A 13257-nucleotide genomic window follows, 5' to 3' on the forward strand; every position below is an offset into this window, starting at 1 on the left:
TATGTGGAGGCTCAGGGGTTTGCACCTGAAGCCAGAAAGCCTTTTGGCCAGATATATGAAATGTGAGTCTAATGTGGGGATGTAACTCCCAACATCCATTTAGGATTTGACTGAATATATGCTTAGAGACATGCCACTGAATTCCTTGAGTACGTGCATTCAAGTACAAGCTTTTGCATCAAGTACAGATTTTTGTTATGCAAATCTGGGCTTCAGCATGTTTCAGATGTTATTTCTTTTGAATAAACAAATATCAAATAGAGTTATAATAAATGTTGGGTTTTTTAATTAAACTAAGATAATTTGGGGAAAAAAAAGTTTGGGGATGCTCAAGCCCTTCTACAAATGTAAAAGTTACTATCAAGAAAAGCTCCTCTTAGCTTAACGGACAACTTATTTATTTGGGAATATGTGAGTGCTACCTACCCCTGGGTGTCTCCAGTCTGACACAAACACACACCAAAAAATGACTAAGATAACTGCCTAAAGCAGCTTCCGAAAACTGCTTAAAACAAGGCAATAGTCGATGAAGCCGCGGTTTACCACCCTCCAGCCCACAGTATTTCCAGATTCCTTTTGCCTGCAGCACCCTCCGGTGGCTGATGCCGCTCACCAGTTTCTCTGCCACCGGGCACCCCCCGGGCACCCCCAGCCCCGCTGCCCCCGGCCCGGTCCGGCTGCGGTTCACTGCCACCTGACAGGAGCGCTTCATCTTGTAGTGAAATTTAAATTTGGTGCATAATTAATGCACACATTTGGTGCAGAAATAATACTGTTTTACAAAATACTTGAAACCACAACTTTCCCTGTGCTTACGACACATGCATTTATACACACACACACTTATATCAAAATGTTATTAGAAGTATGCTGAGAAGTTAATCAGTCTTAAACCAAGAAAAGCCAGACAAAGGCACTCGTTGGACCCTGACTGGCCTCCTGTGCTGGGGCTGCCTCTGACACTACTGTCCCACGCTGCGCCAAACGCCCTGTGTCGCTCATAGCCCGTGATCCCTATTCCATATGTCTCCCTTTCTTTCCTATTTCTCCGAAGCATGTTCCAGCACATCCCGGGTGCATCGAGCACCCTGCTGGGAAAGGCTGGGGTGTAGCCCCCACAGCCTCCTCCGCTCCAGCTCCCACCCATGGCTTCAGCCCTTCCCCGTAGGTGGGAGATTGTGCCGCAGTGCGACTCCTGCTGCACGCGAGCACTGCTGAAACACAGACGTGTAGGTGTGTTAAGGGTGTAATAATGGTATTATCCTGAATGCCTCTAATAATAAGCACACATTAAGATATATCAACTGTATCCTGGGCTGCATCCAAAGAAGTGTGACCAGCAGGTGGAGGGAGGTGATTCTCCCGCTCTGCTCCGCTCTGGTGAGACCCCACCTGCAGTACTGCATTCAGCTCTGGGCCCCCAACATAAGAAGGACCTGGACCTGTTGGAGCGAGTCCAGAGGAGGGCCACCAAGATGATCAGAGGGCTGGAGCACCTCTCCCACGAAGTCAGGCTGAGAGAGTTGGGGTTGTTCAGGCTGGAGAAGAAAAGGCTCCGGGGAGACCTTATAGCAGCCTGCCAGTACTTAAAGGGGACCTACAGGAAAGCTGGGGAGGGACTTTTTACAAGGACATGTAGTGATAGGACAAGGGGTAATGGCTTTAAACTGAAAGAGGGCAGATTTAGATTAGATGTGAGGAAGTTCTTCACTGTGAGGGTGGTGAGGCACTGGAGCAGGTTGCCCACAGAGGTTGTGGCCACCCCATCCCTGGAAGTGTTCAAGGCCACGTTGGATGGGGCTTGGAGCAACCTGGTCTAGTGGAAGGTGTCCCTGCCCATGGCAGGGGGGTTGGAACGAGATGATCTTTAAGGTCCCTTCCAACCCAAACCGTTCTATGATTCTATGAACTCAGAGTCTACAGGTTTGCCAATCCCACGTGTCAGCACTTAATTTTTGCTTTAGCAAGTGTCTGAAATGCCTCCACATAGCACGGTAGAGCAGTCTGAGACCCAGAGGTTAACCACCCTCTTGCCAATGCTCCTGGAAAGCCTCGTGCCATGTCTCATGCGAAGCATGGCCATGCAGGTGAGCCATGCCCTAAGCAGAGCTGCTGGCTGGCCTGACCAAGCTGCAGGTTATATTTGTGCTCCGTACCGAGATCGCACTGCCTGCGGTACCCAGAGCTCTCCCACCCATCATCTGCAAAACCACAAAGCTGGCACATGCGGGGATCCGGCTAATGGCAAAACTCCATGTAGGGAAGTGTTGGTGTCTGAGCTGCTCAGGAACAAGCTGGGGTGCCTGAGGAAAATGGCAATGGTGTTGTGGTCCAGAAGGCCAAATGATTTTCTAGTTTTTCACAATGTTCCTTGTTAAAAACACACATTCTTGATGAAAAGCAACATTTACTTGAAATCTAACTTTCTGTTGAGAAGTTGTTTTAACAGATGTTTCAGAAAGCCCTAATTACAATCCAATGCATTTTTATTTCCCTCCTTTGACAGCATTAAAGTTCTTTTTTGGGTTGCTAAACACGTAGATCTCACTGATCTTACTGCCCAGGAAACATCAGTCCCTTGGGGACTGGCATGACACTGACAGGCACAAAGGATTTGGACCACTCTCTAAAAACTAGCAGGGCTGAGATGTACAACTACAAGTTTTGAAGAAGAGCGTGCATCATCGCCTCTAACTGTGAGCACAGATCACCTCAGTGAGCATCATGTAAGACAATTTCTAAGACTTCCTGTGTGCATCCCTCTGTATGTAGACAACCTGTGTCTGATTGCTTTTAAAAGCAGTAATCTTATCTAGAGCAGCAAATCAATAACCTGCAGTCAAACACCTTAAGATCAGAGAGATGTTCAAACTCAGATTTGATAGACATTCTGCTTAGAAAAAGTATTTGGAAAAAAAAAGAAAACTGATGAGATGAAGCACAGAGAGACAATTCCTACTTTAAAGCAGAAACAAGTCCTGTGAGAAGTATTAGCTCTAAGAGGTGTAACAAGTTATAGACAAGTTAACAAGTACTGGGACAGCCCCAACAAAACTGAAAAAAGAAATGGCCTCCAAGCAATATTCTAAGTGCTCCAATTTGCCTATTGGCTTGCCTGTTGACTGAGTTATTCTGAGCGTTATCCACAGGAGTGACTGAATTCTATTCCAGGGTATTTTTTGGAGATTTGAGTATTTTCCCTCATTTTGGGAGAGATAACAGCATCCATCAAGCAGTGGTCTTTCTGGGCATGACAGACTCCCCAAGGCTGTGATAGCAGCGATTTCTCGCCAGCTGTCTAGCCAGGTTCTGGTCCTCTGTCTAACATTCCTGTATTCTTCAATATTCTTAAAAAAAGGCAGCTTCGGACAGTGCTAGGGTGACCACTGCTAATGTCCCCATCACATTTACCAGCCAAGTGACATATTACCAGCATAACTTAGAAAAAAAGTAAGTGAAATTGTGAATTAAAATACTTTTCTGAATACTACTTGTCTTTTCAATCCAAAATGAAAAATATTTTCAGCTACGGCATTTAAAATACATATAGTTTTAAAGTAGCATGATTGCTTGTTGTGCATACAAATTTGATAGTGTAGTTCATTATGTCCCTAGTAATCTTTTGTTAAGAGTGACCACTGATCTAAAAACATAAAGTTAGCATTTGTGATTATATCATACTGAAATTCAATACCTAAATTACTAAAGTAAACCAGAGATAAACAAATAATGTTTACATAAAGACTTTGGTAACTTCAAAATTTTCTGTGTTATCATCAGAAGCATTTTAACCTAAGCAAGAGAGACTAACAGCCATGTACAGGAAGTTACATAGTATATATAATCATATAATAAATGATTCCAGTTGATCAGTCCATCTTACCTGTCAGGAGCTCTCATTTTGCTTTCTGCCTCGTGCTTCCAAGGGATGGGCAGATCCTCCACTGCATCCTGCGCCTTGGGGACCTTCACTGCACTGCAGCCGTGGAAAGCTGCGGACAGGAACTTGTTCTTGGCCTTCCCCGACAGCCCCAGGTTTGTGTGCTTGGCTGCAGTTCCCATATGGTGAATCACACTGTGGGATTTCTTTCTTCTGGATTTTCCCTTTTTCACCTGTTTTTCTAGAGGATCCATTTTCCTTCCCTGCTCCTGTGCCAGCCTCCTGGGCTTGAGCTCTGCGGTACTTGTGCTCCCCTGAATTAAGGTGACAAAATCTGTTCCCTCTTGCTGCCTCCCCCAGCCCAGAGTGTACAGATCAGGGATAATGTGTTTTATGTTCACTCTTTTCCAGGTCGAACTTTTTGCTGGGACAATGTTAAGCCTTTTGTCATCATTCAGGGACAGCAAATTATAAATTATTGTGCCATTTTTCTCATTGTGCTGTGGGCCATGGTCTACTGAAAACTCCCCCAAAAATTACAACTTGATTTCCTGAACATAGCTTCATGTTTTTCCCTAAAACTGGGCTTGCAGGATATTCAACAAACCATCGGACATACCCTGTGTTATGAAGAAATACCTTGGAACAAAACACTTCATTTTCATTTACATCTATCTTTTCATGAGTTACTCCTCTGGAACTCTTCCTAAAATCTTCTTTCAAGACTGATTTTTAAACAACTATGAATAACAAATATAAATGCGTGACATATAAAACAGGACACAGTCACTTCTACAGAGAAGCAATTTACTACCTGCTTAGCAGGGAACCAAAATATATTCAGTTTATCTGAATTAGTATACCGCTCCTTATGTAAAGCTGAGAGCTATTTCAAGCAGCAGAGCCAGGACTTCCACTGAAAGTTAGTTCAAGCAGCAGAGCCAGGACTCCTGGAAGGAGCCTGTGGCTGTAGGAGAGGGAGGGGTTTTTTGGCTTTCTTCTTTGTCGGCTTAGTTCTAGCTTTTCAAAATGCTCAGTCAGAGATTTCAGTGGTGCAGACATCACCTGTGCAGAAATTTCCACATACCCTAGTTCAGCTTCAGTCTGAAAGGGTCAGAAAGATTGCATCTTCCATCGCCAGTAGCAAAATATGAGAGATATTTGGGGGTTTTGAAATGGCAATGTCTCTTTTTCTGTCTTGGTAATCAATGCTGTCTTCCTGTTGATAACAGTAGAAGCAACTGTAGCTTCCTCAGTAGGCTGAAACAAGAAAAGATATAGAAACATGGATCAAAGAGAAGTGTATCTGGGCAACAATAACATGCATGAAATTTCTGTAAGGGTTATATTTATAATTATCTGTTTGAATTGTACAACTGATAAAAAAGGATTTGTGTTATATTCCATTGCTGTTGATGACTAATAGGGAACGTTCTCCATGATGTGGTAATTTCTGCCATCTCTGGAAGCACAGATTGGCAATTTATCTCCTATCTACATGGGGAGAAAGGGAGATTTAGGCAATATCTAGGGCCCTATGGCATGATGCTTGGAGAAACACACACTTATAAGTGACATGTTCCCCCCCAAACCATTCTAGTTGCTTAGCCTGAAGGCAGGACAACCTGATGCAAGAGGTTCAGCCTGGCTGCGAGCGTGTCAGAGACCTCAGCTATGCAGGGAGAAGGGGCAGTCGGTTTCCATGGATTTCCAGCAAGGATCAGCTGGAGCAATCCCCTGATGTAGTCAGAGGAGTAAGCACAGACTGTGTGTTTACCCTGGTTTGCTAGAAGTTTCCCTGCTTTTAAACCTGCTGTGTTTTTCTCTTTCCTTGTCCTTCCCTCTGAAGAAGGAAATTCTGTTTGACAAGTTTTTAGCCTGCTGGTGCCTAGGTTTCACATTTTTTTAAAGGCTTTAGAGATTTCAATTTTGGGGTTATCTGGGGCACCCAGGAGACCTCCTAATACCGACAAAGCAGGCTGAGTAGCAAGGGGAAGGCTCTGATGCTTTACAGGAAGAAGAGGGGAGACCAGAGGTGATCTGAGGGCTTACCTTTTGCATATGGCCTGAAGGACTATGACCAAAGAATGAAAGCTAAAGAGAAAAATAAAAACAAAAATAAAAACTGAAAAGGGGAGGGAAGAGAGGAAAAAATGGAAGAGAAGAAAGAGAATAAGAGTTTACAGTGTGTTTAGCTGAGAAATAAGCTGTGGTTACAGACAGAGTGCAACAAAACTCTCAGTTGAAAAGAAATACGAAGTGTGAAGTAAGCTCCAAGGGCCCAGCGCTCGGCTCAGCTCAGCCAGAGCCCCTGTGTCCCTCAGACCGATGAGAGTCATCTCCTGCCCCAGCGGAGCCCATCCCAGTTGCAGCCAAGGGCTCAGGAAAAATGGGGAGGAAAAAAATTAGCTGAATTCTTCTGATACCTCAAAAAAAAGCCCCAAACCAGCACTGCTAAGGTCTGGGTTTAGTTTCAGGTGAAAGTCCAGCTCAGCCACTGCTGTACCTGAACAAGTTCTCCTACGGTAATTTCACTAGAAATAGATGGTTTCAGATGAGGGCAATTTTAGGGTAAAATTCAACAGTTATGGCTTGACTGGAGAAAGCTCGATGGCATTAACCATGGTGACAGTGACTGCTGTGGCTGCAGGTGAGAAGAGCCTCCTCATTCCCTCTGGGGAAGGCAGGTCAGTGCAGCTGCATGTGCAAATGCTAGAGATGGGAGGGACAGAGAAAAAATCCCTGGCTCCTTCCCCAGAGCATGTGTTGGCCTCATCCCTCTGCTGTCCGGTGGCTCTCCATCACTCCCTTCCCATGACAGATGGACCCCCAACATCCCTGCTGAGTCCTGTGTTTTGGACTTCACTGAAGGATAACAGAAGGAAAGACTCAACTTAAGCTGGTAACCTTTCCTTCTCAGAGGGACTAATGCAAATGCAAAATGGTTTCCTGGAGCACTCTCCCATTAGCTCACTGCACTAACAGACACAAACTTTTTATAAGATTATTTTCTTAGCCAAGGTGAAATGAATATATGGTCATGTGCACATACAATAACTGTTTCATCTGCATTACCTTACCTTTTCCTCTAACTCTTTTATTTGTCTTTTTTGGCCTTCAATTCTTTCTTCTAGCTCTTTAATTCTCTGTCAGATTTCAAATAAAAAAATATTTATTAACCAACCAAATACAGATGTACCCAGAAGATGCATTATTTTTGGAGATATGAATTGTATGTGCTGTGTTTCTAAAAAAACCAAATTGGGTTTAAGCTGTAGAGGAGTCCTCTGTGAATGTCACTATGCATGACAAATTCATGAAAATCAAAATGCCCTGTTTGCAGGGATTATCCAAGGCAAATCAGAGTCTGGCCCCAGGACCAACCATTTCTGGTACAACTCTAGGAGGAGAGGCTGGTGCTCATAAGTTCATTACGTTTCCATCTGAGGGACTATCCCACCCCAAATCTCACCATGCCTGTGCACCGGCACCTACCTGCTGTGCGTGTTGAATGAGCTCCATCCTTTCTCGCAGGATTTGGGCGTCCCTTTCCCGGAGCTCACTCATGACCTGCCGCTTCCATTGCTCTACGGCGCTCTTCAGTTTCTCTTTCTCCTCTTCTGAAAGAAGTTCGGAAATTTTGGCTCCAGCTTCTTGCTGCAGGGCATCATAGAGCATGGCTTCTAATTCCAGAATTTGCTAATCAAAAACAATATAAGGCTGTCAGCTTGACCTTGTCTCTGGTCGGATGAGGATTTTGTGAGGAACTGAAAATCCTACCCCAGTAAAGCAACAGGAGCAGTAGAGGTGGTGTGTGCTGAGCCTCCTGCACAGGACAGTGCGGAAAACTCAATCCAGGGGGAAAATACTTTAGGCTGCTTTTATGCTGTGGGGGTATGAGCGGCACTGGAACTGGCACGGCCCCTTGGTCAGCCTAGCCTGATTCTCAAAAAGTATATGGGTGTCAGCTTCTCCTTTCTGGAGATGGGGGGATGGCTGTGGGGAGAAGAGGCAAAAAGAAAACAAAAAAAGGAAAAGGGAGAAGGGAGGATAAAAGGTTCCTAAAAGACTCATTCTGTGAGTTACAGATTTTTTTTTTAAATTCAATATTCAGTCTCTCAGTTCACCTTTCCCTGTAAGCAGCAGTGGAGGATACAGCATCAGTTCATACTCATGCCAGAAAGGAACAACTCCCTCTTGTGAGCTTACAGCATTTTGTACCAACTAGCTTAAAATGCCTTGTGTGAAGGCATCTCCAGCACTTCGTCTGGCAGAGCTGCCAGCTCCAAGAGGCTTAATGCTCAAGAAAAATATATCTGGTAGCTGGGCTCTGTTCCTGCAAGTCTCAGGCTGCAGAGCTTTTACTTTACTGCATCCGAAAATGTCTCTTGAACACAGACAGATGTACCCTTCGGATTTACTGAGATATAGAAGTGTGTAAGAAATGGACTGGCAATGTTTCCCCATAAGACACTGAGCCTGGCACCCTCCTAGGGCAGGTGACCTTGACAGACAATGTTTTCTGCTTCAAAGTCACAAGATAAATGCTATTCCTTCATGCAAGCCAAAAGCAAGCCGAAATCTTTTTCAGCAAGTTTGATATAGAGCAGGATACAAAGCAGCAATTGATGGCACCTTTGCACACCCTCTCCAAAGCTGGTAGCATCTTGCAGATCTCTCCATAGCTTCAGGAGAATGTGACTGCAATAGTGTGTTCTGAACCTTGCAGAGCTCTCTGTGGCTTCAGGAGAACATGACTGCAATATTGTGGCTTGAACCTCTAGATGGGCTGTTTGGAAATGCCATAGATGTCTGTTGTGATAATTCAGCTCAATTTAAAAAGTTTTTCCACCTGAGGGTCTGTTGGTGTTTTCTTGCTATGGTTTAGTAGAGTCAGGACAGAAGAATACAAGCATTCACAGGAATAACAACAACTTGGCAGGAGTTATGGATACTGATGATAACTGAAAGACAGTAACCACAGTGTCTCTGCAGGGAAGATCAGATCGGATCTCAGAATAAGATTCTGCTTTCACTTTTAAAAATAATGCCAACATCCTTGCTAACCGTAACTGTGTCAACAAAATGCTGTTATTTGAAACATGGATTTCTGGTGGGCTCCAAACCTCAATTATACAACTGTTATCCCTCTCTGATTATATTGACTTGTGAAGAAGGAAGAGTGTGGGGAAATTCACAGTCTCCAGAGCAGCAGCAGTGTCAGGAGTCTCCGTGTGAGCCAAGTGCTTCTCAGAGTAAAATCCCCTGCCAGCAACCAAAGGGAGTGAAAACCGTGCAAAAAGCTTAGTGGTTACAGCTCGTAATCTTGTTGGCTGCAGTTAGCAGGGGAAGATTAGCAGCTCCTCATCTCCAAGGGCCACAAAGGAAACATGGAACTGAAACAAATTATACAAATCAAAAGAGCTTTTTCCACTCTAATTTTGGGGCAGAACAAAGCTTTCTTGCTGTTTTCAGGTTGCATTTGTGCCCAGGAGTAAAGCCAATCACTTTGCTTGGGTACACTTGTGTGATGCCTTTAAAGAATACAGGAAAATGCAAATAAACCTTGGCTACTTCTGCATGGGCTGCTACAGTTTGTGATGCTTGTTCCCTCTCCGCAAGCAGCAGAGCCAAGGAGCGGAGAGTTGTTGCTGGATCCTTCAGTACATCTGCGACCCTGGAACTGACTGTCTATGGATGGAGAGCGAGCGGCTGGCCGCGAGACGCAGGGATGCTGGGTATACCATAGCTGATAGCCACAGCTCCGCGTGTGAGCTCTCCTGCAGATGCCATGATGCTACCAGGAGTTTCAAGAGATGCCATACGATTTTTCCCCGCTCTGCTGCTGTTGCCAGTTTCTGCCTACTCAGATTTATGGATCTGTTTCATAACTTGCCCAAGACACAGGAGATCACCTCTCTCAGGGCTTGTCTTTGAAGATAAATCCTACAGGCTCAGCCTTCAGTTGCACCAAACTGCTTCTCAGAACAGCTCAAGGCCATGGGAGATAATCTGGCCTTAGGGCTGAGACCACAGGTAAGAGAGGCTTGTGTACTTTGCAGGGTTTCCACTGTGCAGAGACATTGGTTCCAGATATAGCTCAGCATTTGGCAAAATCAGTCTTAAAAACCCTTACAGGAACAGAAAACATACTGAGTAAAAGCTCCCCCAACTGGTTTGAGATACAAATAGATAATAAGTATCCAGAAAGAGAGGCATAAATACTCACTGCTTCTCAGAAAGTGTAACTGTGCTCAAGATTTAAATGGAACTGAAAGAATGGGGTAAATCGATAGGAAAATCCAGGTACTTATATCTTTCATGAGTATATATTGAACTTTAACTGAAGGAAGCAAGACAGCTGATGACTGAAGAGGTGGTTGAAATGGCTTGGGATCAGCTAAGGATGAATCTGATCTAAAACCAGGTTTATTTCAAATTTACAGAATCATATAATATCTCCAGCTGCTTTGGTTACAGAGACTGTAATCTAAGATCTAAAGAAATGTCTAGGTCAAAATCTCTATTTTGGAAGGAAAAGAGAAATTACTGAAAACACCATTTTCTTATCAGTCATTTATCAAAACCTCTGATGAATTAAAATTTGTGTTTAATAAATCAATATTTAGGTCCTAATCCTGCAAGAAACACCCAAACATAAGAAACTCCATCCATAAGGAGCTCACTGTTAGCTCAGGGTATAGAGGATTTGTTTAAAATTCAGCCTATTTTGTGCTCGAGCCAGTCCACAAGCAGTACTGTCCAAAGCAGAGATTTTTTCTATTGAGAACAGACTATACATATTACATAAGGTAAGTTAATCAAGATGTCATAATTCGGTCAAGGCTGGTTTTCCTCACCTTGTGAGCTTGGTCCAAGGACTGTTTCCTGAAGTCGAGCTCATCATCCAGGTAGCCCTTTTGCTTGCTGAACAGCTCCTGGGGACACAAGGAGAAGCAGTGAGTGCAACGGCCGCGGCCCTAACGCCACTGCTCTTCCTGCTGCTTCTCCCACCGGTTTGTTCCCCTCATTCTTTGGTACCTTTTCATTCTCAAGGTCCAGCATCTTCTGTTGCAGCGCAGACTCCGTCACTTCTATCTGCTGTAGCCACTGTGCACAAAACAGAAAGCAGGTGCTTAAGACTAAAGAGCAGGAGGCAGCATGCCTGCATATTCAGCTTTCACTGTGACTTTAGCGTGTGTCAGCACACACTGCAAATACTTATTTAAATTCACTAAATAAAAGAGGAAAAATTAACTATATTATTACATTTTTTTCTTTTATGTATATTGATGATGGAAAAAAGCATCATTTCAAAGCCTAGCCACTTACCTTCTAACATCATTTTGCTAATTAACATTTTAAAATAAGCAATGTCTGTCTGTATTGCCTGAATGTTACCTTTATTTTGGTGAAAACTAGTGTAATTCCACATAAAGAAACATGGCATTTTGTGATGAAGCTATCGGTTACATCACCAGTGGCTCCAAGTGAGCTATTCTGTGGGTCAGATGCTTTCATGACACGTGTTTACTGGCGAGTGACTGATGCAGTTGTTATTACCTTTTCAGCCAACGTGAGAACTGTCCTTGCTTGTATGACAACTACTTGCTCTTCGTTGGTCAGATTCTGCGCCAAAAGCAGAATATAATTACAACAAATCCCAGTGTCTTGCTATTAATCCACTATTTGGGCCACTGCTGTATTAAATAAATATGAAATTAAATATGTTCGAGGAACAATAAACTAAGGTAAAGAAAATTAGTATTGTAATGCAACATTGTTGTAAAAACAATTGTAACTATTCATGCTGAATTTTTATCATACGTATAGTTATAATTCTTCTAAAATTCTCACATTTACCAAAAAAAAGGTGACACTGGATCTATTTTTACCCAACAGGGAATAAACACACAGTTACACAAGACAAGATCAGGCTTAGCACAACGTGCCATGGAGAAAAGAGATGCAGTCTTAAGTCCTTAAGTTCACTATATGCACAGTAGGTTAATACGCAATCCTTATTTTGCGCAGCCAAGTCATGATTTTGGAAAACATTTGTTAAGATGTTAGCTATTCAATCCATGTTTTGTTTCTTTTTTTAAAAAATAAAGTACTGAAACTACGTTTTGCATTTCACCCCAAACTTTGGTCTTACTCTGACCACATCTACAGTAGGAGAAGTGAATCCTTCTAGTTTGGTACCCACATTTGGTCAGATACAGAAAGCCATTAGCTATCATTCCTACAGGGGAATTAGGAAATTGGTAAGAAGAGTGACTATGGTGAACTTCAATTTAATGCACAAGGCTGGGGACAGTGAAAGTGCTATCTGGCAGGGAGGGGAGGAGACTTTTCCTGAGGACCCCTGAAAATTGTCTCTTCCATAAATTTAAGTAATATTTTAAAAAACAAGTTACGTTACATTAAAAATGAAACCAACCACACAGCATTATTAATGGTGTTTTTTCCTGTTCCGTGAGTTACCCCCTGACCTGACTCCCCTGCCTGCAGGGAAAAGGAGGGCAGCTGTGTTCCTCAGCCCCCTTCTCTGTGCCTGTCCCCAGTGACCCTGTAGCCTGCAGGGGATCTACTGCACCCCTCTGACCTTTGCTTCTGCTCTACTCCTAGAGGTACTCTCTCAAGGGTTTGCCTTACTCAAAGCAATATTAAACTCATGACAGTTCAGTGGGAAGCAGCTAGAAGCTGCCAGGGGGACTTTACAGAAACACAAGAGAGAAGATGTGCGGAAAAGGATGGAACCACTTGCACACAGGTGGGACTTGGGTTCACTTTCCCAGACTCCCTAACAGCCAGACATGACAATGTGCTGCCATGGGGCAGAATCCGCCGTTGGTGGCTGAGTCTGTGACATTACACACATGAAAACAAGAAAAAACCAAAGTGATAACAACAGTATACAGTTAGCTTAAAGCTATCTGAGTTGAGAACTGGGAACTTTCCCGTGTGTCACATCTAGAAGTTAGTTGTTGCATGTAATAGGGAAAAAAATAAATCAGGAGGAAATAACATTACAGACTAGAGATCATTAATATAAATACAGAAGCCAAGATGAAATGAAAGGGAATAGAAAATGTGAGAAAAGCTATCACTTTTTCTGTTCCTGTTTGTCTCCAAGTTCCCTGTTTGGGACGCTGTTCCAAAACACTCTGCACACGGCTAACCTGACATTAATAATTCCACTGAAGACAACATTACTACAGGGATTAATAGATTAATGGGTGTTATCTTTCTACACGTTAGCAGGGTCAGTCTTAGCTAATCGGTGATTAAACCTATATGTATCTTTTTTTTTACTCTTTGCACACAAAAGATTTTAGGATTCTTAATAATATTTGCACTGGCAGAAATATGAA

At 43.3% G+C, this 13257-nt stretch overlaps 1 protein-coding gene across 1 annotated transcript in view; it reads right to left on the reverse strand.

Moving 5' to 3' along the window:
• Nucleotides 1–5954: 5954 nt before the first annotated feature.
• JAKMIP3 (Janus kinase and microtubule interacting protein 3) overlaps nucleotides 5955–13257 on the reverse strand; it is a 35384-nt gene continuing 28081 nt past the window's right edge. The window contains exons 16-21 of the mRNA XM_010581942.1: nucleotides 11444–11509; nucleotides 10922–10990; nucleotides 10741–10818; nucleotides 7376–7579; nucleotides 6961–7026; nucleotides 5955–6005 (exon numbers count right to left, since the gene is read on the reverse strand). Of these exons, the coding sequence (XP_010580244.1) occupies nucleotides 5955–6005; nucleotides 6961–7026; nucleotides 7376–7579; nucleotides 10741–10818; nucleotides 10922–10990; nucleotides 11444–11509 (534 nt within the window). The remainder of the gene's footprint in view (nucleotides 6006–6960; nucleotides 7027–7375; nucleotides 7580–10740; nucleotides 10819–10921; nucleotides 10991–11443; nucleotides 11510–13257) is intronic.

This window comes from Haliaeetus leucocephalus, unplaced genomic scaffold (genome assembly GCF_000737465.1).
Source record: "Haliaeetus leucocephalus isolate CR32 unplaced genomic scaffold, Haliaeetus_leucocephalus-4.0 Scaffold830, whole genome shotgun sequence".
NCBI lineage: Eukaryota > Metazoa > Chordata > Aves > Accipitriformes > Accipitridae > Haliaeetus > Haliaeetus leucocephalus.